The sequence below is a fragment of the Squalius cephalus genome (genome assembly GCF_949319135.1).
Source record: "Squalius cephalus genome assembly, chromosome: 4".
Taxonomy (NCBI): Eukaryota; Metazoa; Chordata; class Actinopteri; order Cypriniformes; family Leuciscidae; genus Squalius; species Squalius cephalus.
In genome coordinates, this window is record NC_137125.1 from 36420344 (window position 1) to 36443184 (window position 22841).

The window sequence follows — 22841 nt, forward strand, 5'->3', positions numbered from 1 at the left end:
TGACAAAAATCTCATTGTCATTACCGCAATTCAAAATAAGTAAAACTGTCATTAGTGTAATGGTGAAAAAATTTAATTCCGTAATATGGAGGAAAAAAAAATGTTTTCTCATTACTGGAATAAAAAATTGTCAATAGTGTAAATAAAAAGAAAAATAACTCCTCAATATTGCAATACAGAAAAAAAATCTTATTTCTTTCCTTCTCTTTCTTTATATTTAAAGAAATATATATATATAGTTAAGTTTATATTTTTTATAATTACTATACTGCAAAAAAGATGTTATTTGATTTAGAAAATATTTATACATTGCATTGTACAATCATTGCTCATTTAAAAAATATATAATATATATTTAGAATATATTGGAATTTTTTTTCTGCATTGTGGTAACGAGAAGTTATTTTTCTGCATTACACTAAGGACAACTATTTATTTTGCATTGCGGTAATGAAAATGAGATTTGTTGGGGGAAATGTCGTAAAATTATCATTAAAAAATGTCAATGCACAAAATCTAAAATGGGCTTAATTTTCTTAATGTAATTTTTTTATTTCCTTTTAATTTTGGGGTCAAATATGACCCAGACATGTTCTTGATGGGCGGTTATGACCTGATTTTTAGGCATTTTAAGAACTTGTAGTTATTTTGTGTGGGACCTCTGTTACAGTGAATAAAACTGGGACGGCCAAGGACATGTAGTTTTGCACATTTATGAGTTCATGTTAGTGTGTGTTTAAGTTTTTATTCTGTTATTTTGAGTACTAGCGTGTGCCAGTCTGTACCTGAGGACTGTCATGAGGAGAGTGGACATGGGATGTCACATGAAACATAAATTCCTCAACACACACGCACACAAATATACACACTTCAAAACAGAGACGCACACACACCAGTTACATCCAATGATGTCTGTGACCTGAAATCAAGCTCAATAAATACGAACAAAAAGATCTGAATAAATATCCTCCTTGTTCAGTCCTCCTCGGTTTCTCTCGTCTGCTGTGACGTCACTTCCCCTTCCTCCTCCGAGTCCCCGTAGGTGCATTCCTGCATGTGTGTGAACGTATGCGAGCGAGCTGCTACCTGGGCGGCCAGGGCCGAGCTGAAACTGAGCGCTTGCGAGCCATGCAGTTCAGTCAATCTGTCGATCACAGAGAGGGTGGGCACTCGGGGTGTGAGCGGGTGTGTCCCGTCATGCTCGTCGTCTACGAGTCCGTCTGATTGGAAGAGATGCGTTTCCTCTGCGGTTTCCTCAGTGGCGTCTTTAGCTGCCCCAGTTACATCAGAATCACCACAGCAAAACTCAATCACAGAATCTTTCTCTCCTTCTTCCGCCCCACTCAGAATTTCAGTCTGCGGCTCGCTTTCATTCTCCTCTGCTTGTTGGGAGACGTGGTTAACTGTGGTAGTCATGGACTCCACTGAAATATGCGGCTCTAAAGAGTTTGTGTCTGTTTCTGATGTGTCCTTAGCAAACGGAGCCAGAGCAGCTAGAAGGACAAAAAAATACATTGAAAAGGGATTTAGTGTTGGGAAAGACAAACAAAAATGGTACAAGTAATTGACTGTTGTTTAGAGAAGCTAAGCTAACTGCACTAAATATCTTGGCAATCTTACCTTTCATGTAGTGTGCGCTGTTTGTGAATGTAAAAGGTCAGCAAAGTTTTAATGATCAAAGTGCACGAATCAAAATGGAATTGTCTCCTAAAAGAATGAACCGATTTTGATCTGAAAAGAGTCGTCAGAAATTCCAGTCTAACTTCCTGCACGAACCTGCGTAGGTTTTTCAAATTTGCATAATGCCAGCCTATGATTTTCATTGGCTGCCTGCTAACAAAGTCGACTCTGACCCGCCCTCAAACACTGTATCTGTAGCTGAGGCCTGGAAGAGTTTGGTTTTTGTGTTGTCAACGTGTCGAGAAGAAGCCATTTCTTTCCAGTGTTTTGTTATCGGATATAAGTGATTCATATGGTAAAACCGCCCCCATCATTGCTGTTCGTATCACTGTGTATCAAGCGCTGAGGAAGAGCTGAAATTCAGTTATGGTAATAGCATTTCATTTCTGACATGTGCTTTAAGCGGTAGACCAATCACAACAGACTGGGCCATCTGACCAATCAGAGCAGAGTAGGCTCTCCGAAAGGAGGGGTTTAGAGAGTCTGAATCCTTTATAGTACTCAGATTCTGTGAGAAAATAAGTGATGCTGCAATGTATATTGAGAAAATTAGTATTTTTTGACACATGTAAACCTATTGTAGGAATTTAGGAAACATCCAAAATAACATTAGTTAAAATATAAAATAATACTAAAGTAACAGATTGAAATAAATATTTAAAGTATCTAAAGGTAGGGTAGGCAATTTTTCAGTAGCACCTCACTGCAGTACACGAGATCCAGGGGGCGGAGTTGGATCCAGATATAAGGGGTGGAGATTGGTAGGTTTAGGGGTGGGTTTAGGCATCAGGGGGTGGAGATGGGTATGTTTAGATATATGTAAGGTGGGAGGAGTTGGATCTGGATCCAACTCCTCCCCCTGGATTTCATGTTCTGCAGTGAGGACCATTCTAGCAATAGCAAGCTAGCTTTGAAAGCATAAGATCCTGGTTGCTAAAAGTATCGGTTTTAATTGATAGCCATTCAAAAGTAACTGTGTAAAACAAATAATTTATTTTTCAAGCAAAATATTCGCATCTCAAATATTTAATTATATAATAGTCGACATTTTGCAAGTGACCAATTTTCCTTAAGTGTGAAAGGAAATTTAACGTCATATAAACACAGTTGAGTGAAGGGTTTTGAACCTGTTCACTAAAATGAAACATTACATGAACTCGCTAAAACAGTTAAATTCACTTAAAATGAATCTGCCTTCATAACGTTTTTTATGACAGAGAGGAATACTATAATGTTAAACATTAAATTCTGTTGTAGTATGACAGAACCAAGCATGTGTGTGTGCATGTAGTACCCTGATCACTGAACAGCAGAAGCTTGCGTTTGTCTCTCTCTCCATCTGACGTTCGGATTCCCAGGACGGATTTCAGCTCGAGTAAAACGCGCCTCGACTCCTCCCGTTCATGACGTTGGCGTTCCTGCTCCCATGGCGACAGCATGTCCACAGCCCCTCTCCACTCCGTCTCAGAGTCAGAGTCCGAGACATATGCTTCCAGTTCCTGGCCAAGAAAAGCAACTTTATGAATCCCAGCTATAACCTCAAAATTCATTGTTTATGAATATCGTTGCATATCCGCTAATAACAACACTGAAATCTTAGCAGTTTGTTTTGCTTAGTTCCACAAATTACATCTGTGAAATTCTGTTGATGACAACCAAGCACTATACTTACAAACAATAAGCAAATGAACTAGATTTAGACAAAAATATGAGTGGTGCTTGTTTGTCATGCCTGAAGTTTATGGCTTTTATGGGTCTATGAGAAAATAAGATCTGTACACAACAAAGAAAAGGAAGACGTTAAAAAAAAAATCTAGTTTAAAATGTATGTGCCAAATTCTGACAACAAATGTAGTCTTTGTATTCATGTTGGTTGGTAATAACTTCTTAAAATTATTATTTTAAATAAATAAATAAATATATTTCAAGGGAAAAGTGTTTTTAAGTACATGAATTCATTAATAAATCAAATATCATGAACTGATTCAGAGATGTTGCGATTCAGAAAAAAATATAATAATATAATTAAAAATAATATACCAAAATACGTTTTCTTTTTGAAGAATTTATTTCATTATTTGAGTTTTTTTCTTTTCTTCATTATGATATGACAGCGGTATCAAAACAATTATTTTAAACAAATTTTAAAGAACAAAATCATAAAAGTGTATTCAAGTCATTGTATGTATGAATTTAATTTTTATTCTATAGATAAAATGAGTGTAAGACAAACAGACAAACACACACAGACAGGACAGACACAAAAAACACACACACACACACACACACACACACACAGACACGCAGAAATAGACAGACACAGACAGACAGACAGACAGACACACACACACACACACACACACACGCAGAAATAGACAGACACAGACAGACAGACAGACAGACAGACAGACAGACAGACAGACAGACAGACACACACACACACACACACACACACACAAACAGGACAGACACACAAAAAACAGACAGACAGACACAGACAAGCACACACATACGCACAAACAGACAGACACACACACAGTACCTGTTCCTCAGGGACAGGGTCTCTGTCCTGTATGTGTGTAATGGGGGCGGCAGGAGGGAGATCTGGGGCATCTGTTTCCTCTGGCTGATCTGAACTCTCTGAGGAACACACACAAATACACAGTATCCTGCTAATGTGTCTCCTTTCAACACACAAAAAAAAGACATGGGACAAATTCAGTTTCTGGATTCATGACGCACTAAAATCTATGGGAATCAAATGTCGCTTGATGTGGTAATGTTGTTATTGTGAAGTTCAGCCCAATTATGACAAACAGCACATATTATATCTATAAATCTGTTTTAAAAAAGGAATTTAAAAACTAAAATAGTGTAGGGATTTAGACGTCACAACGTTATAATGTGCATTGTGAAATATTGAAAAAATATATATATATATATTTCTTTTAAAATCTGAAATGGAAACCGGTAAACAAAACAAAAAGTCCCTGAAAACTTCTCAAAGGATTAAATCTTTGCCATAATCTATGACAATTAAACGTCCGACGTCTGTATGTCATATTTACTTATCCTATTTTTGATCTGCTGCAAACTGTGTTGCCTTCAGAAATGCATTACTGGATCTTGCGCAGAGTAATGAAGTTATTCGGTTAAAAATAACTCCTGTTGTTTGGCACACGCGTGTAGACACGCAAAAATACATGAAAGAACTGCACAGCTGAACTTTGACCTCCCTACAGTAAAAGCACTAGCCCTGAGGAGGGTCATCATATGAAGCTGGGGAACAATGACGTTGTGCATTGTGGCCTAATTCTGTAAAGGACATCACCCACCACATCCCTCTCTTTCTCTCTCTCTGTCTTTTTTTACCCTACTACTTCCCTAAAGATCCCTAAAAATAAATAAAGGGAGGGAAATCAGTCGAATAAGGAACTCTAAAAATACTCCTAAGACACACGCTGTTACCACACAAAGCCTGACGCACCTATTATATGGTGAGGACGTCATTTCGAGAGCTCGTACACACATATATGGTCATGCTACAGGCTCTCTGGAATAATTTATTGTGATTAGTCAATTCTTTGTTTTTACTGGTCAATTGTTTTTTTTCTATAATAACTACATGACTGATAATGACCAGGTGACTGTAATATCCCTTTTTTTAGGGCTGGGTGATATGGCCAAAAAAATGATCACAGTGAAAATGTTGTCGTACACAAGAATTATCACGATAAATGTCAAATCTTTATTTCTTTCAGATTTAAAAGACTCCTACGTGAAAGTTGTAGAAACCAGACAGTAAATTGTGGCTTTAAACTACTTGTCATAATAAGAATAATTCGATATGAATATACCACATTTCCTGCCATAATAACATGGTGCAGTTCAAGGGTGGAAATTTGACCCATATTTGAAGAATCGGTTATAATCTCTTACCTCTGACATTTTTTTTAGACTTTAATAGGTTTTGTGTAAACATATAAGTCAAAAGATTTTTTTTTAATAAAATATATATTTAAAAAAAAGTCATATTTAAAGCTTGGCCAGCCCCTGGTAGTGGAGTGATATAATCGTTCAGTTTATGATACAAGCGTGAAAATTGGCATGAGCAGTCTCTGATGGTCACTAGACAAGAAAATTGTCCGAGCCACTTGAAATTTCAAGATTTTTCATTTTTCAAGATGGCCGACACCTTAGTGGAGCAGTTAAGTGATATAGTGGTTTATTTGGTGATATAAGCATGAAAATTGGCATGAGCAGTCTCTGATGGTCACTAGACAATAAGCCACCCACAGCTACTTGAAATTTCAAGATGGCGGCCATTTTTCAAGATGGCCACCACCTTAGTGGAGCAATTAGGCTCATGGCAATTTTAATGCTTGTATCACCAACTAAATGATTTCTTAAGCCTAATTGCTCCACTAAGGTGGTGGCCATCTTGAAAAATGGCCGCCATCTTGAAATTTCAAGTAGCTGTAGGTGGCTTATTGTCAAGTGACCCACAGAGACTGCTCATGCCAATTTTCATGCTTGTATCACCAAATAAACCACTATATCACTTAACTGCTCCACTAAGGTGTCGGCCATCTTGAAAAATGGCCGCCATCGTGAAATTTCAAGTGGCTCGGACAATTTTCTTGTCAAGTGACCTATGGAGACTGCTCATGCCAATTTTCACGCTTGTATCATAAACTGAACGATTCTGCCAAACATAAGCACTTAGCCGCTCCACTATGGTCATTGAATTAAAAAATAAATAAATGAATAAAATAAAATTATATGACAGTGAGTACAGTATTTTTTGGGTGAACTACTCCTGTAAGAGGGACCTTTTGCCCGACTGAACCAAAATCATGCATTTTTGGTAATGTAAAATGTCTCAATTAAACATTTTTTTTGGACTATACTAAAAAATGAACATAAATATTTTTTTAAAAAGTTCAGAAAAACTAATTCGTATGCAATTAAACTAACAAAAAAGTGGTTCGTTCAAATTGAAACGGATCGGCGCAGCAGCAGAGCGCTGTGATTGGTCGAGAGGGTGACCTCTGACCTGGGGGGCTGGAGACCCGTCGCAGCATGCGGTCGACCTGCGCGAATGTGTCGTCCCAGCAGCAGGTGCTGGCCTGCATGTGTGGCTGCAGCAGCTGCAGACGCTCCCTCAGCTCCTGATATCCCGCGCACGTCATCTCCTCCGTCTCTTTCGCAACCATTAACTTTTCCAAATCGTCCTCCAGAATTATGACCCTAGGAGAAATTAAACCGTCGAGATAAAATAGTCTTTACTAGGATACTATGATGGTGTGTGCACCCTAAGTAAAGTTTTCAGTGTATTCAGTGTGAAAATGAAATGAGTAAATCAAATCCCATTGTGTCAGATGATTATATTTTACTGAATTTTATAATATTAAAAAAGTTTTTTTTTTTTTGAAAATTATTCATTTCAACAATTTTGTCATTTTTAAATAATAATAAAAAACAACAACAATAATAACCAAGTAGTACATACTCGTTTAGGAGTGTTTTCAGGTGAAGTTGTAAACTGCGGACAGACGTGTGCAGGGAATTGAGCTCTCTGCACTTCTGTTGAGCCCGTCCGTTTCTTCCCGCGGGCAGCGACTGGTGGTGCGTCTCGAAGTAGCGGTGGAAATCGAAGCTGCGCTGAAGATCACCAAGGCAACTGGTTAGGGTGCGATGGAGAGAGTCGGTAATCAAAGGGACGCTGCTGTACGTGAGGGGGCGGGGCCTGGAGTCTAGCTCCTCCCTCCCCGGAGACAGCAGAAGAGCCAATCGCCGGAAAAACTCGGAGCTCTGCCCGACCCACAGCTGGAACAACGTCTGCAAACCAACCAATGTTTACTGAGGAGACTCATGTGATGTGTTATTTACAACAACAATAGGGCTGGGCAATATATTGAATATAGGTCGCTATGAAAAGAAGCATTACGAATATTGTAACGTTTTTAATGGGCCTTTTATTTGACCATTAGGTTTCATAAACATGCCGTGGAATAGATTTTTCCCTCCTCTTTGTGTCCCGACTCAATCCATATATATATCCATATATATTTTCATTAAAGATTTAAAAGCACAGTGATGATTCAAATTCAAATATTTTTCCTGTGTTTTTTATACATATTTGGACAAAACAGCAATTTTTTTTTATTGTTTTAATAATTAATTATATATATATATATATATATACACATATACATATATATATATAGTAGGGCTGTCAAAAGATTAATCGCGATTAATCGCATCCAAAATAAAAGTTTGTGTTCACATAATATATGTGTGTGTACTGTGTATAATTATTTTGTATATATAAATACACACACATGCATGTATATATTTAAGAAATATTTGCATACATATACTGTATATATTTATATATAATTTATATTATATATAAATATATTTTTTATATATATAAATTACACATTTTTCTTAAATATATACAAGCATGTGTGTGTATTTATATATACAAATTTAATTATACACAGTACACACACATATATTATGTGAACACAAACTTTTATTTTGGATGCGATTAATCACGATTAATCTTTTGACAGCCCTAATACATATATATATATATATATATATATATATATATACACATATGTATATGTATATGTATGTGTATGTGTGTGTGTGTGTGTGTGTGTGTGTGTGTGTGTGTGTGTGTGTGTGTGTGTGTGTGTGTGTGTGTGTGTGTGTGTGTGTCTGTGTCTTTATTGACTGAAAAACCTGCCTCTATTATTTTAAATGCATGTTTACTGTAATTTAATTAATATATACTTGGAAACAACTGCTGTTTTGTCCAAATATGTATAAAAAACACAGGAAAAATATTTGAATTTGAATCATCACTGTGCTTTTAAATCTTTAATGAAAATATATATGCAATTAAATATGTTGTACTGCTTATAAGTAAATAAATTTAAAAAAGCTCAACATTTTGACTCTCCTAGAGAAAAAAAACGTCACAGAAAATACATACATATCAAGACGTATTTACAGATAAAAATCAAGATAAGTTTACAGATAAATAATCAAGATCACCATCTTTACAAGATAAATATTGTCAAAACACAGAAAATGTTTGAGCTATAAGTTCAACTATATTGCCCGGACCAATGCAACAATGCAAAAGTTTCTGTACCTTGAGTGCAGGCAGGCTGTAATCATTGGTCAGTTCTTGTGCTTGCTCATCTGAAAGATGCTCCACCCCCAGACCGAGACCAAGCTCTCTGATCGGCACGGTGGACACGTAGTTGGTGACATTGTCAATCTCTGAGTTCAGTGGAAATGTAAAACATAGTCAAGGACTTCACCACTAAGAATCCAAGTGAATTAAATATTAAGAAATCGTAATATAAAAGCAACGGGTCGCTGCGCTGATGTTGGATCAGGATATGATTTGAGCATGATGCATGTGGCGATGCGAGAGGCTCGGAACGCGCAGCGAAGACTCTGATAGGCCGCTTTCCGTAGACCAATCAGCTGCTGACTCCGAAGTTGCCCCGCCCTGTTAAAGGGACAGGCGCCACTCACCCTGTCGAGTAAACTTGACAAGTGAAATGTGATCCAACTGTGCAGACGTCCGAGAACCATCAGGGCAGACACACATCACATACAACACATATAATACTACTAGACTGACACTATGTAACAAAAATGACACAAATATCGACAAACTAATACACCTTCAAAAGTTTGAGGTCTGTAAGATTTTTATGCTTACCAAGGCTGCGTCTATTTAATCAGAAATATAGTTAGAGACTAATTAATATAGTAATTAGTAAATATAAAATTGTGAAATATTACATTATTACATATTAATCTAAAATAAGTGTGCTACTTTAATATTTTAAATGGATGGCAAAGCTCCAACCCTGATCAAACTAGCTTTCAAGCAGAGATGATCATATTATTGTGAGATATGAGGGTTCGTGACTCTACCATTGGAAAGTGTTATGGCTAACCACATGTGTTTTGATAACCAATCACATTACTGCTTTGGGCTGTCGATTTATTAAATGATCAGCCATTTCCTCACAAAAGTGGTTTATTCAGCGTAGTGAAGCCTTTCCGCCATAGACATCCATTCAAAAAAACGTCCTCTTGTTTCTTTCCCTGCGAACTGCAGCGTTAGCAGACGTTGTGCTTTTTTCGGCTAAGGTTGCAGGCTTGCCTTCAAGTGGGTTTGTTTCTAGTTATCCTGAAGACCTTGGCTAGCTTGTTCAAGTGTGTTTGATCAGGGTTGGAGATTCACTCTGCATGAAAGTGGATCTCGAGGGCCAGAGTTGAGAATCCCTGATTTAATGAGTACAACGGTTCATTTGTGTTTATCTTACTGACCCCAAACTTTTGAACAGTTGTGTATATTACTATCTAGTTATTATCTAGTGAAAGACGAATTACATTCAACATGAAAGCAAACTAAATACACACATACATTATTAAATCTAGCTATATTTAAACACACAAACAGACATAACAGATGTTCATTTATATAGAGGAAATGAGCACATGCCAGTAACTCACATGCAGGATATAGTGTGTAGAAAATATAAATTATGAAGGCACAAACCATGAATCAAACCGGTTTTGCTCAGGGCCGAAAATTAACACTTGCCAAGCGCCTAATGCGAGTAAAATAACCGTTGGCGACTAAGTACAGTATGTGTACAGTATATATCATTACACTGGATCTGTGCGTGCATTAGGTCTTAAAGTGACAGCATCCTAATAATCCTACTGCTGTCTGCTTTTTTAATGTTAATTAATCAACAAAGGACAACGAAAAGACCAAATTACCCTCTGCTCTTGACTGAATAACTTTTTTACCTTTAATAAGGATTAATCTAAGTTTAATTTATACAGTGAAGACTATGCAGTAAATTTCTGTACCTGAAAACCTAAAAAACCTTGTTTATTTCATGTTTACTTGTCTTTAATAAGGTTTTCAATTTATATTAGCAAGACAAGCAGGTTTAGCTGTCGTATCAAAATTGTAATAGAGAATTGTGAATTTTCACTGGTATCTAAAATGTTGGCGTCATAACAGCCTGTTTTTGCAAAAACAGTTTAATGGCAGGTACATTTTCTTAAGTCACCGGCAGGATTAGCAAAAAGTTAGTTTTAGGCCCTGGTTTTACTCACTTATATACTGCATTTTTAATATTATCAGTTTTTTTTAAAGACAGTTTAAAATGTCTAATTTTGTCAGATCTAAAATTAGATAAGACTCAAGCTCATATTTTAACTAAAAATGACGAACATTCAAAACTATATAGATAATGAGTCCTGCTAAATGGAACTGCTTCTCCCAAGCAAGTAATAACACTTTTTTTTAAATGCAGAAACTAAGCCATCAAAAAATTTAAATAAAATAAAATAAAGTGTGTAATATTCTGGATTCTAAAATACTTTTTCCAATCTCAGGTTAAATTCCATACTGTAGAGTCAACTATAAATATGCCATTCCTAAATATGTGTTTTGCTCTGTTTGTTTGACTGATCACAGACGGGAGTGTTTGGGAAAGCTATTTCAGGAAAAAGATTCACAGAAAATTGCACACTTCAGCTTTAAACAACTATAAAACTGCATTACATGCAAAACTACTGCACAACACAAAGAATCAATTTCACATTTACACACAAAACAAAATCTAAAGACACTGCAGACATGAACAGACATAAAGTGGAAGGGTCTGTGTGTGTGTGTTGTGAAACTTACAGTGTGAATCCTCGTGAGATGACCTCTGTCTCCTGCATGAGACGCAGAGATTTGCGAGAGAGACTGGTCAGCGCTCGGCTGTTGTTCACCAAACCCTCCAGCTGGACGGCCAGAGACTGGACGCGGCGCTGAAGAACCGCCTTGTGCCATAGAGACATACCGCGACAGGCACACATAACACACACCAGGACGGCACACAACCACAGAGCCAGCTCGCGGTCAGGGTACGAAAAGCGTAGGCCCAGCAGGACGGCTAGCATCCCGACCAAAACGGACACGTCCCTGTGACAAAGAAACACATCAGTGACATATCTGCTTGATAACGGTACGAGGTTTTTGTTGGCATTGATGTGGCTGTCTACCATAGAGAGGGAGGCGAGAGGTAGCATGGCGCTGGGACAGCAGTGCTGGCACTGGGGCAGACAGTATCAGTGGAGCCCAGAGAGAGCACACTCGGATCCAGAAGCTCAATCAGCTCGACGTCCTCCTGTAACAGCACATCCTGAGACAACAGACAGCGCAGAGAATACTGGCGGAAGGCAGCGTCCTGCGGGAGAACAAACACAGTTGAACACAATCACTCTGCGGCTGAAAATCAATCTAATTATCGGATCATCGTAGCAACACTGCCTTGCAGCAATACTGGGATTCTGTACGGTACACACAACAAGACAAGATCTCGGTCTCTGAATCTCTGAATTTTAAAATAATGTGATTAATATCAGTTAGATCCCATAGAGTTGGAATCATTTAAAACTTCATTTGAAGAAAAAAGAAAATTAAAAAAATATATATATATATATATATTTTAAATACACTTTATAGTTATACAGAAATCAGCTTTAATTCAGAAATTTATTTTTAAATGTATCTTTATTTGTTATTTATAAACAACAAAAAATGGTTTTACTTATAATTGTTTTATTTAGAAATATATTTTAAATATTAAAACAAACAAATTTTTTTTTTTTTATTCGCCAGTATATTTAGAATTATTTAGATATAAATATATTTACACATGTTTAAAAAATGTAGTTAAAAATAGATTACTAAATATTACTTTTAAATTGAATCTTAAAAATCTGCCAATTGCTTTTATTTTATTATTTACATTTTTCATCAATAAAAAAAAATATTTTGAAATTTAAACCATTCATTTTAAATCGTTAATTTTCATATTTTTTTTATGTAAAGCACATGTAGTGATCAAGGTAGACATGATTTTTTTTTTTTACAATAAAACAAAAACATCAATATCAATAGGAAGACAGCATCACAACCAATCATGTATGCAACTGATCATGGAAATAAAACTAAATAGTTAATTTTTCAAATGTATATTTAGCAAAAATAATTACCAGCCACCACAAAAGGATTTTGTTCACCAGCTGTCAGTCTTAAGGTAAGATGATTTTCCTTATGATAACAGTGACTATACAATATGTATTTTAGATATGGGAGTGGCATATCTAATATTTATTAGTTTTATCTAGTTTTATTGGTCAATGAGCTGAGTTTTGATTGGTCAACAGGCTGGTTTTGTTACACAGATCTGACTCAAGATCTAGTGATCTTGTAAAGTACCTTTATATCTTCCTACATAAACAACTATTCTCCCACAAATATTAAAGGAACACTCCACCGTTTTTTGAAATAGGGCTTATTCACTGTCTTTCCTAAATTTAGATAGGTGGGCAAACGCGTTTTTGTCTCAGTGCATGCATTGTTTTAGTTTGGCAGCGCCATCGCTAGCTTAGCTTAGCATAATGAATGGAATCCTTTGTTGCCAGCTAGCATGTCATGAGTAAAAGTGATAAAAAAAAATAAAAAAAAATTACTTCTTGTGGCCTACGTATTCACAACAAATACAAATAGCAATGCAGATTAAGACTAGCCGATTTCCTAGGCAGATATTGACTTGGGACTATATTGGGGGGGAAGCACAGGCGAAGCACTGCTACTTGGGCGCAGAGATATCACACTCACCACCAGTTCGTGTTGACTCTCATCCTCACGTCCTCAGGCTGTTGAGCGATCGCAACCTCCTCCTCCTGTCGTTCTATTTCCAAAGCACGCAGCTCCTCTTCTGAAAACTCTGGTTCATAGAGGTATGGTTCTGGCTCTTGACTGTCTGAGAAGTCACCCTCCTCGTCTCTCACAAAATCCGCCATGTTCATCTCCATTTACTATGTCTATTGTAGGAAAAATAGCCAGCTACTATTCACGCTGGTATGTTGACGGAAGTTGGGGGATTTCAGGTGTTGTGTGATATCTCTGCGCCCGAGTAGCAGTGCTTCGCCTGTGCTTCCCCCCAATATAGTCCCAAGTCAATATCTGCCTAGGAAATTGCCTAGTCTTAATCTGCATTGCTATTTGTACTCGTTGTGAATACGCAGGCCACAAGAAGTAATTCGTTTTTTGTTTTTTTTATCACTTTTACTCATGACATGCTAGCTGGCAACAAAGGATTCCATTCATTATGCTAAGCTAAGCTATCGGCGGCGCTGCCAAACTAAAACAATGCATGCACTGAGACAAAAATGTGTTTGCCCACCTATCTAAATGTAGAAAAGACGGTGAATAAGCCCTATTTCAAAAAACGGTGGAGTGTTCCTTTAATGTGATTATGCATATTTTACACATGATTGAAATCCAGGTTAAGTTGGTAAAGTTGCACACTGTCAAAACGCTGTAAAAGGCATGAGATACTGGCTTAGCCCCGTTCCTCTACGACACTACTGAAGGAAAGACAAGCAGAAAGAGAAGGAGCTTCATTCTCACCAGCTGCTGCTCCTGCCAACAGGTGGCGCTGTCTCGATGCAGAGGACTCAGGCTGCGCAGGGCATCAACCAGCCTCCAAACACCACCCTTCTGCAAAATACACACGGATAAATGCATACAGCACACTAGATTTAAGAAGACAAAAGCAGGTCAAGTTGCATAAATACTGAATAAGTGTTGATATGTAAATACGGGCGGTCATATGTTAATGAGCTAATGGTTGTGATGTCATAGAAGTGACCATTTTTAAATTCTTTGGATGGATAGGAGAGAAAGCTTTTGTGTGTGCACGTATGCAAGTCCATATTGACACACTGTTGTGTCATTTGAAATATGTTAATACTTTTCTTCATCAAGAATGCATTAAGCTGATCAAAAGTGACAGTAAAGACATTTATAATGTTACAAAACATCCTTATTTCAAATAAATGCTGTTCTTCTGAACTTTCTAAACTATTCATCAACAAATCCTGAAAAAAGTTTTCACTAAAAAAGTTGAATCTAAGTTTTCACTAAAACATTCAGCAGCACAACTGTTTTTAACATTGATAATAATAAGAAAAGTTTATTGAGCAGCAAATTAGCATATTATAATGATTCATGATCATGTGACACTGAAGACTAGAGTAGTGATGCTGAAAATTCAGCTTTGCATCACAGGAATGAATTACATTTTAAAATATAAATCAAATATAAAACAGCTACTTTAAATAGTAATCTTATTTCACAATTACTGTTATACTGTATTTTTAATCAAATTAATGCAGCATTGGAGACTCATATTTAGCTTTATTAAAAGTCAGATGCTGGAGTGTTTATCATGTCCTCTTGAGTAATACAGACCGACTATTGATTTCTGTCTGGGTCATGAATCATGATCACACAAACCACACGTCTGGGGGGTTTGTTATTTTAGCCTACATACTAAACATCCCGCCGTATATTTGAAACAAACACAGACTTGAAATCTTAAAATCTCAGAACAAGTGTGTAGTTTTGGGAAAGTATATTGGTCATTCACGCTCACACTGAGAGGTTTTCACTGTTTTGTCTTCTTTTCTTTCTTCGTGTCTTTAGTATTCCACTGCTGTAGGACTCACATTCTAGATGCTTTGACTGTGTGTCAGACAACTGAAGAATAGAACGAGACTGTGTGTGTGTGTGTGTGTGTGTGACGTCACAGACTGGGAACACAAACAGGGACAGCCTGAACCGTGTAAACTTAAGACAATATGATGCTCTCTGTGAAAACTTTCCAAACAAATCATAAAATAAAGTGTGTACGTGCACACAAACAAAATTGTATTCTGCCAAAGGAATGAGCCCCGTTCACACACATTGAGTGGAATTTCATCACATTCCCAAACAAGAGTGGACAATTCTTCAGCCATTCATCACTTCCAGTTCCTGAGGTGACCATGAGATCGGCCTTCACCGTTTCACACGGATGACTGTTGTGACGGGATCCAAACACACTTTATTCTTCCAAATCAAAAATAATTTAGAGTGACACACTTACTCAGCACATGCTTTATCTAACTGAGACTAAGGAGTGTGTGTGTTTCACTTTTTAAGTATTTAACAACAAAAAATGATTTTGAGGTATAAAAAAATTATTTTGGATATATTTTAGCTCTAGGATTCTGGTTAAAAGTGAACATGAAAGACGCAGGTGAAATTGTAACAGTTTGTGAATTAAATTCATGAACATTTTGAATCTTTAAAATGTGTAAAAATATAAATGATATATAGTTAAAAAATGCAAACAATTTTAGCAAAAATAAATGAATTATAAAGTAGACTAACACGGATGATAAAGATATAGTACTAAAAATCGATTTGGAATAGCAGAGTCCTCACTACAACTATAATGATAACGGCACAGAGAAACGATATCGTTGGAATCACATTCACAGCAATTTCTTCCAGCCAAGGAACGATAAAAACATTGACAGCCAATCAGAATCCATCCTCCTGTAACGAGCTTGAGCGCTTAAAGTGACAGAGCACGTGCTTAGAATAAACAGAACGATATCATCTGCTAGTGTGGATGCTAATATAGTTATCGTTCTTCCTTTAGACTTTTGTTTTAAAAATTACATTATTCCAGACAATTAAAAGAATTAGTAACACATAAAAGGTGAAAACTAAGTATTAAGGCAATGATATTAAATAAAGATCTTATTTTGATACACAGTGAATTCATAATTTATTTTTCAAGCGCTACTAAAATTGCCTACAATAACAATCTAACTTGTTCTGTTAAATTTAATAATATGATATAGAATTTCTCATTATAAGTCTGTTACACATACATATAAATGTTTCTTATGCCAAAAGATGGTAATTACATTTGTAGTAGTCTGGGTTACGAATGAAAAAAAAAATAAAGAAAGAAAGAAAATTTAACTGCATTTTTTATTAAATACATATTATGCATAGTTTTCTTAAACTACCAGTAAAATTTCAAGGCGATTCAAAGTTTACCTAAAAATGAAAATTCTGTCACACTTGACTCAATTTGAAACCTGTATGGTTCAGTTCTAAAACACAAAAGGAAAGGTTTTACAGAATGTTTAAGCTGAATGTGAACTGGCTGTCAGTTATAGAAGCAACAAAATAGAAGCATCATAAAAGCATTTTAAAAGTAGTTTTAAAAGTATTCTAAGTCTTCAGAAGCCATGCAGTAACTTTGTGAAAGAAGCTAAATGAAATCGCTATTAAATTATATTGTTTGCACTTTTTCCCCCCATCCACTTTCATTTGATGGAAAAGAGCAGGATGAACATTCTGCTAAACAACTTCTTTACTGTTCCATGGAAATACAAGGTCATATGTGTTTGGAACTGAGTATAAATAACAACATAATTGTTATTACTTATTGGATACAGAATATTCAGTATTGGATCATTCTGTTTCAATTTCAATGAGCGTTTCAAAAGCTGTTTTGGTTACGAAACAACATTCAGATTAGCATCTAATCCGCTTCTGTTTGTTCAAACAACACAGCAAGTTCTGAAAAAAAAAAAAAAGGAAAAAAAAAAAAAAGAGTAAATTCTTCCCATTTAATTTCACACTACACAGACGAGGGGCCTTAGAGATTGTAGTCTGCTACCGTACGGTTTGCGTATTGGAAAGATAAGTGCTGACACTCACTTTGTGAGACGGGAGGATATCCTGAGGAAACAGTGCCTCCTCTCCGCCAGCGCTGGACTCCTCCTCCTGAGAAACGGGAGAACATGCCTCAAAATCTGTGTGTCCTAGATCCTGCAAGTACTGGAACAGCGGAGAGTTCTGGAGGGGTGAGAAAGACGCAACTCTAAATAAACATGGGTCAATGACAACTGAGGATGTCCAAGATGATGAGAAGAGAGACTCTTCTTTACTTTGGTTTTTGAAGAACATTTACACATTTTTCAACAGAAGTTTGGGTGTGTGGCGCAGTGGATAAGACACATGCCTTTGGTGTGAGAGACCCGGGTTCGAATCCACTGTGAGACACCAATGTGTCCCTGAGCAAGACACTTAACCCCTAGTTGCTCCTGAGGCGTGCGACCTCTGACACATATAGCAATTGTAAGTCGCTTTGGATAAAAGCGTCAGCTAAATGAATAAATGTAAATGTAAATGTAAGTTTTGAAAAATGTCAATTGGTGCAACCATCAAGCAAAAAAATAAGATTTTAAATACATCCTGAATATGTGAATCCTAAAGCATTTTCAAACATGTGTTCGAGGTAAGTTGGTTGAAATGGTCTAAAACATGTTAATTTTCTATGTATTGTTATGAAATAATAATTACGCCAAAATAAAGAATATTTTAATTCCAGCACTTTTCATCAGTGCAATCTCATGACAAGTACACCACATACCAAATTATTTACTGCATGGAATTTATTTTCATAGGACACAAACTTTGATTTGACAAAAGGTTTCCAAAAATGAATCATATTTAAACCCAAAACTTAAAGGATAATATTTTAATCCATTATTATTTAAAAAGCATTTCCGCCTTTTTCCATTATGACCACAGGACCGTTATGCCACCCTGACATTTTGACAAAAGATACTATCAAATACGGAATCAAACTTTCATGTGCCCTCATAATGTTTAATCAAAATAACTTCCTCTTGCTCTCTTCTCTTCTCTGATGACATGTTTACTGGCGTGAGGGCGGGACAACCTGTCACTCGCATGACATCACAGCAATAACAAACTACAACCAACCAATCAACTCCCGATGAACAAAATCAAGACCTGCCCAACATTTTTTCTTGTTTGAGAAGCAGTTTAACTCAGATATACGTCACAATAGGGAAGAACTTCCATTTCATGCTGACTTAATAGATTTACTGCAGAACACTGATATATATATATATATATATATATATATATATATATATATATATATATATATATATATATATATATATTAACAATTCAGGATTGGTATTCAGCTAACGAATAATTGGTATTCAATTCAGTTCCTGAGCAGCAAAACACATGGAAGAAACACAATGTGATGAACAAATAAGTGAAAACAATATAGAGAGGAAGGGAGGAGAGCGAACGAAAGAGGAGTCATGATTCCGATATCTCTCTCAGGAAATTAAGGGTTGTGCTCTCCCAGAAGAGAAACACCAGAAACAACATGCTTTCCTGCTCCTTTCCCGCGCTTACCTCTCGCACATCTCTCGCTCTAGTCTTAGATCTTCTCAAACGCAACATCGCTCAACGAAGGATGTAGATCCAACACTCTCGTAGGTCGCAATTCCCAACCAGAGATCCGGAATCACTGGCTCATTTCCACTGCTTAGCATTGCCACTGGATTTGAGTTGCTAAAGAGGTTTAAAATTCTCATATTCTTATTTCAGTCAAATCCTGCAGTGAGGTAGCCTGCCACCCGTCATGAACTTTGGATCTTTTTGCTCTAAAGCTCATTCGCAGTGAGAGGAATCGGTTGGCGGGTGTTTATTGATGTGAGAGAGCAGCTAAACTGGCCTGAGGCGAAAGACACAATTTTAGGTCACCAAATGAGAGCAAACTGAATCAGACTGTTTTTGTTTTGAAGTCTGGATAGTACGTGATGATATACAACAGATACAACGCTTTAAAAGCATGACCCAAATCTGACCAGCACAACATATACCAACAACTGCCCAAAATACACATAACATTGTTGATTTCCACAAATTCTGACCAATTCACTTCCACAGCCTTTCCCAGTCATTCACATGTTTGTTTGTTTTTATGTAGAAATTTCTTGATGATGAAATTAGGCTCACCGGCATAAAGACAAAAATGTACATTAACTATTGAAATTCTCAATAAGATTTTGTATCCAATACATTTTTCCCCCCATTTTTCATGGGTACCCACTACCCAGAAGTAAACATATAAAACTGGAATAATTCACTCACCCTCAAAACCTGTATGACTTTTTTTTTTTTCTGAACAAATGTGTGTATAGTTAGAAGAAAGATCAAAACAGTTTAAGTGCCCATGAATTATTATTATTTTTTTAATTCTCAAATTATCATCTTTTGTGCTCCACTATTCCTCGATGGGAATTTCCGGAATTTTAAATAAAAAAAATATATAAAATTATGCATAGTGGGATTAATATTTGTAGTGATATACTGGTGTGTGTGTGTGTGTGTGTGTGTGTGTGTGTGTGTGTGTGTGTGTGTTATGTATATATATATATATATATGCAAATGAGCCAAAACATTGGTCACAGGTGAAGTGAATATCATTGATCATCTCGTAACAAGACCACATATTTTTATGAATATATGATGAATAAATATATATAATTTCAATGGATAATGTATAAATATAGTGTACAACAGGTGATCATTTTATTTTTTATCAATTTTGTCTACATCTTATTTGCAATTATGTATATTTGCATTATATGGGGCTGGCTACCCTGCTCTTCATTATTTGTCATCTAAAAATGTGCTCTTTATTGAAGTCTATCAAGTATTTTTTTATTTTTTTTACAGACTTGTAAGTAGCTGATCCAGGAAAAACAAATAATTACAGTCTTACTCCATAATTATTCCGTATGACTGTTTGCTCAACTGTAATGTATTCTAACCATTGCCACAAACAGATTAAATGAAAATAGGTCTAATCTAGATCAATGCATATGACAGCATGGTTTCCCTGGTGATGTTGATCTGACATTCCCAATCTTGACTCCTAAAGGCGGATCAGGGACACACATGCTTTGATGCACAATGCTCTTAATTCAACTTAAAGAGACTAAAACTAAACAGACCACATAGACAGAGAAAAAAAAAAAGAAACTGTCTCTACATTTACACTCTGGCTGTGTCTCAAACCCTAGTGAGGTACCTTCCTAAACTGTGTCTCAAAACACCTATCTAGACAGCATTTTCAAACACCATAGTAACAAAACCAAATGAGCTACAAGCATAGACAGCATTTTGAGGGAATTTTAGTCACAAAAAATAGTGGATACCAATATCTAAATCCTTATTGAGCTACCAATCTAGATAATATTCTTGGCCATCGTAAAGCATCAAAATCTAGTGACTTGCCTACCTAGACAACATTGCAACCTAGTGCTTGACGCGCCTATGATGCCCAGAAATGCTATGTAAGTAGTCAGCTCACTATGTTTTACAGTCTCTGACCCTGTTCATACAAGATTTACGTCTCCTAACATGTTGTATTATATGAAAACAGGAGGCAGGCCTACTTTACAACACGGTTTACACTTAATTAAACCCAAAGTGCTTAATAAGCATCTCCAAGTCATTGTTGAGGTGCATGGGGAGGAGTGTTATACGTGCTAAGTGCAGGCTGCTAACTGCACATCATCTATCACAGATATTAGAGCAGCTGTTGTATGTCTGGATCAGAGACTTACCTCGAACACAACTTCTTCATCAAAATCCTCAGTCATAGCTCTCCGCCATATGTGTTCATCAGTTGCGCATGCTGGGATGGAAATTACAGGAGAGGTCTGTGTAGCTTCTGCTGAATGCGCAGAGACATGCCATGACTTGAACTACAATTCCCATGATTCATAGCTCTTCTTCTTCTTCTATTTGACGACGGCTCGCAAAATGTAGGCCTACATGACGACATCTACTGGGCTGTTGGTCTTTATTCATTTCATTGTTAAAGGGATAGTTCACCCGAAAATGAAAATTTCAAGGAAAGTCTGTTCACTCGGCGGGCCATTTTTGCAACCCCTCCGGGCAGCTATTTCGAATCTATTTGAATGGGGGAATCCTGAAATCTAGAAAACTGCTTGCTGAACTCACAATTAAATAACATGTTTCAAATCAGCAACAAAATCTGACATGAACTGCCCCATAACGTTGTTTCTTATGCTCAAATAGTAAAAAAGTTTATTTTTCAGGCTAGACCAGCCAATACGCATGTGCAGTCCTAAGCCCGAGTCGCATGTTTCTATGGGAACCGGAGCTGTAGTGACGCAATGACTTTACAAAGGATGTTGAGGTTTACAACATTTTCATTTTTGGGTGAACTATCCCTTTAAGAACATGATTTTACAACATTAATTGGTACTTCCAGTATGAGGAAAACAAAAAATGTAGTGGTTTTAAACACATTTCCCGAAAGCCCTTCATTTATATATCTTTTTTTTTTTTTTTTTTAGAAATAACTTCTTGTATTGATTTATTTCGTTTTCTTTGTTTATTTAAATTGTATTAATACTATTTATGTAGGTTTTGTATTTTATTTGTAAATTGCGTGTATTGTTATTCATTAGCATTACAACATGTTATTAAATATACAGATTTTCAATAAAAAAGTTTTTTTTTTTTTAAATAACTACTGACCTGTTGTGCAATCAGGAGTAATCTTGACTATAAAATGCAGTAGCCCAGTAAACAATTTTGTATTTTTGTATAAATTGAATGTTATGTATATTAATATAAATATTATAAGATTTGAGTACAGTAAATTCAGTCGGATGGATGTATAGCCAACTAATTTCATGTTCCCCAATGAGGAATAATAATTCATTTCTTTATGTTTTAACTTTAACATGTCAGAAATATCCTACTACATCTACTTTTTATTCTGGCCACAAACATCATTACCATCTACTTTCTATTCATAACTTTCAAGAAGTGGATGTTCGATTCGCAAAAGAATTGTTCTTTGGAATCGGATCCTTTTAATGAATCTGTGAAACTGAATCGCACTTTGCCTTGAAATCGGAAAAATGAATATGAACTATTAATGAGCTACTGTAAATAAAGATGGCCACATAGCTAAAACATTTACCATATTTTGTTGTTGTGGTTGTGAAATGCAAATGTTCTTGTTTGTAAGGAGCACTTTAGGCTTAAATTATAATGTGGTCGAGACCAAACAATGTGTAATCGTATATCTTGAGAAAACCGTTATTAAGGTGACATAATCAAACACATCACCTGTTTATTTACGGAGGGAATGAATAACTGAAACTGGTTGCTGGAAAAAAAAAACCTTGATCTGTTCAATGAACCGACTCGCTAAATGAATCGGATCTCCCAACGCTCGAACAGTGAGATCGCCTCTAGCGGCGGAGCGTGAAAGTTTTTATTGAACTCTTTGACTGGACTTCGCCGTTCCAGC

The 22841-nt window shown here is 36.3% G+C and overlaps 1 protein-coding gene across 2 annotated transcripts; it reads right to left on the reverse strand.

Moving 5' to 3' along the window:
• Positions 1-381: 381 nt before the first annotated feature.
• Positions 382-21286, reverse strand: vezt (vezatin, adherens junctions transmembrane protein). Of its 2 annotated transcripts, none has more exons than XM_079868234.1 (12): positions 21115-21286; positions 17369-17506; positions 14213-14302; positions 11794-11978; positions 11432-11713; positions 9107-9244; positions 8852-8999; positions 7193-7521; positions 6737-6930; positions 4223-4320; positions 2975-3179; positions 382-1493 (listed from the first exon to the last, which is right to left on the reverse strand). In XM_079868234.1, exons 1-12 carry the CDS (start codon positions 21148-21150, stop codon positions 976-978), a joined length of 2361 nt encoding a protein of 786 aa, XP_079724360.1. In that variant the 5' UTR covers positions 21151-21286; the 3' UTR covers positions 382-975. The 2 variants fall into 2 exon arrangements, with proteins under 2 accessions (XP_079724360.1, XP_079724359.1); XM_079868233.1 differs by having other exon boundaries at positions 9107-9256; positions 21115-21273.
• Between the last annotated feature and the right edge of the window lie 1555 nt (positions 21287-22841).

Bases quoted from the DNA above. Each gene is read 5' to 3' on its own strand.
- vezt (XM_079868233.1), bottom strand. From the start codon at position 21,150: ATGACTGAGGATTTTGATGAAGAAGTTGTGTTCGAG. The intron at 11,714-11,793 runs GTAGACAGCCAC...TCTTTGTCACAG, and splicing joins CTCTCGCCTCCCTCTCTATG to GGACGTGTCCGTTTTGGTCG. The intron at 3,180-4,222 runs GTACTGTGTGTG...TTTCTTGGCCAG, and splicing joins ACCCTGTCCCTGAGGAACAG to GAACTGGAAGCATATGTCTC.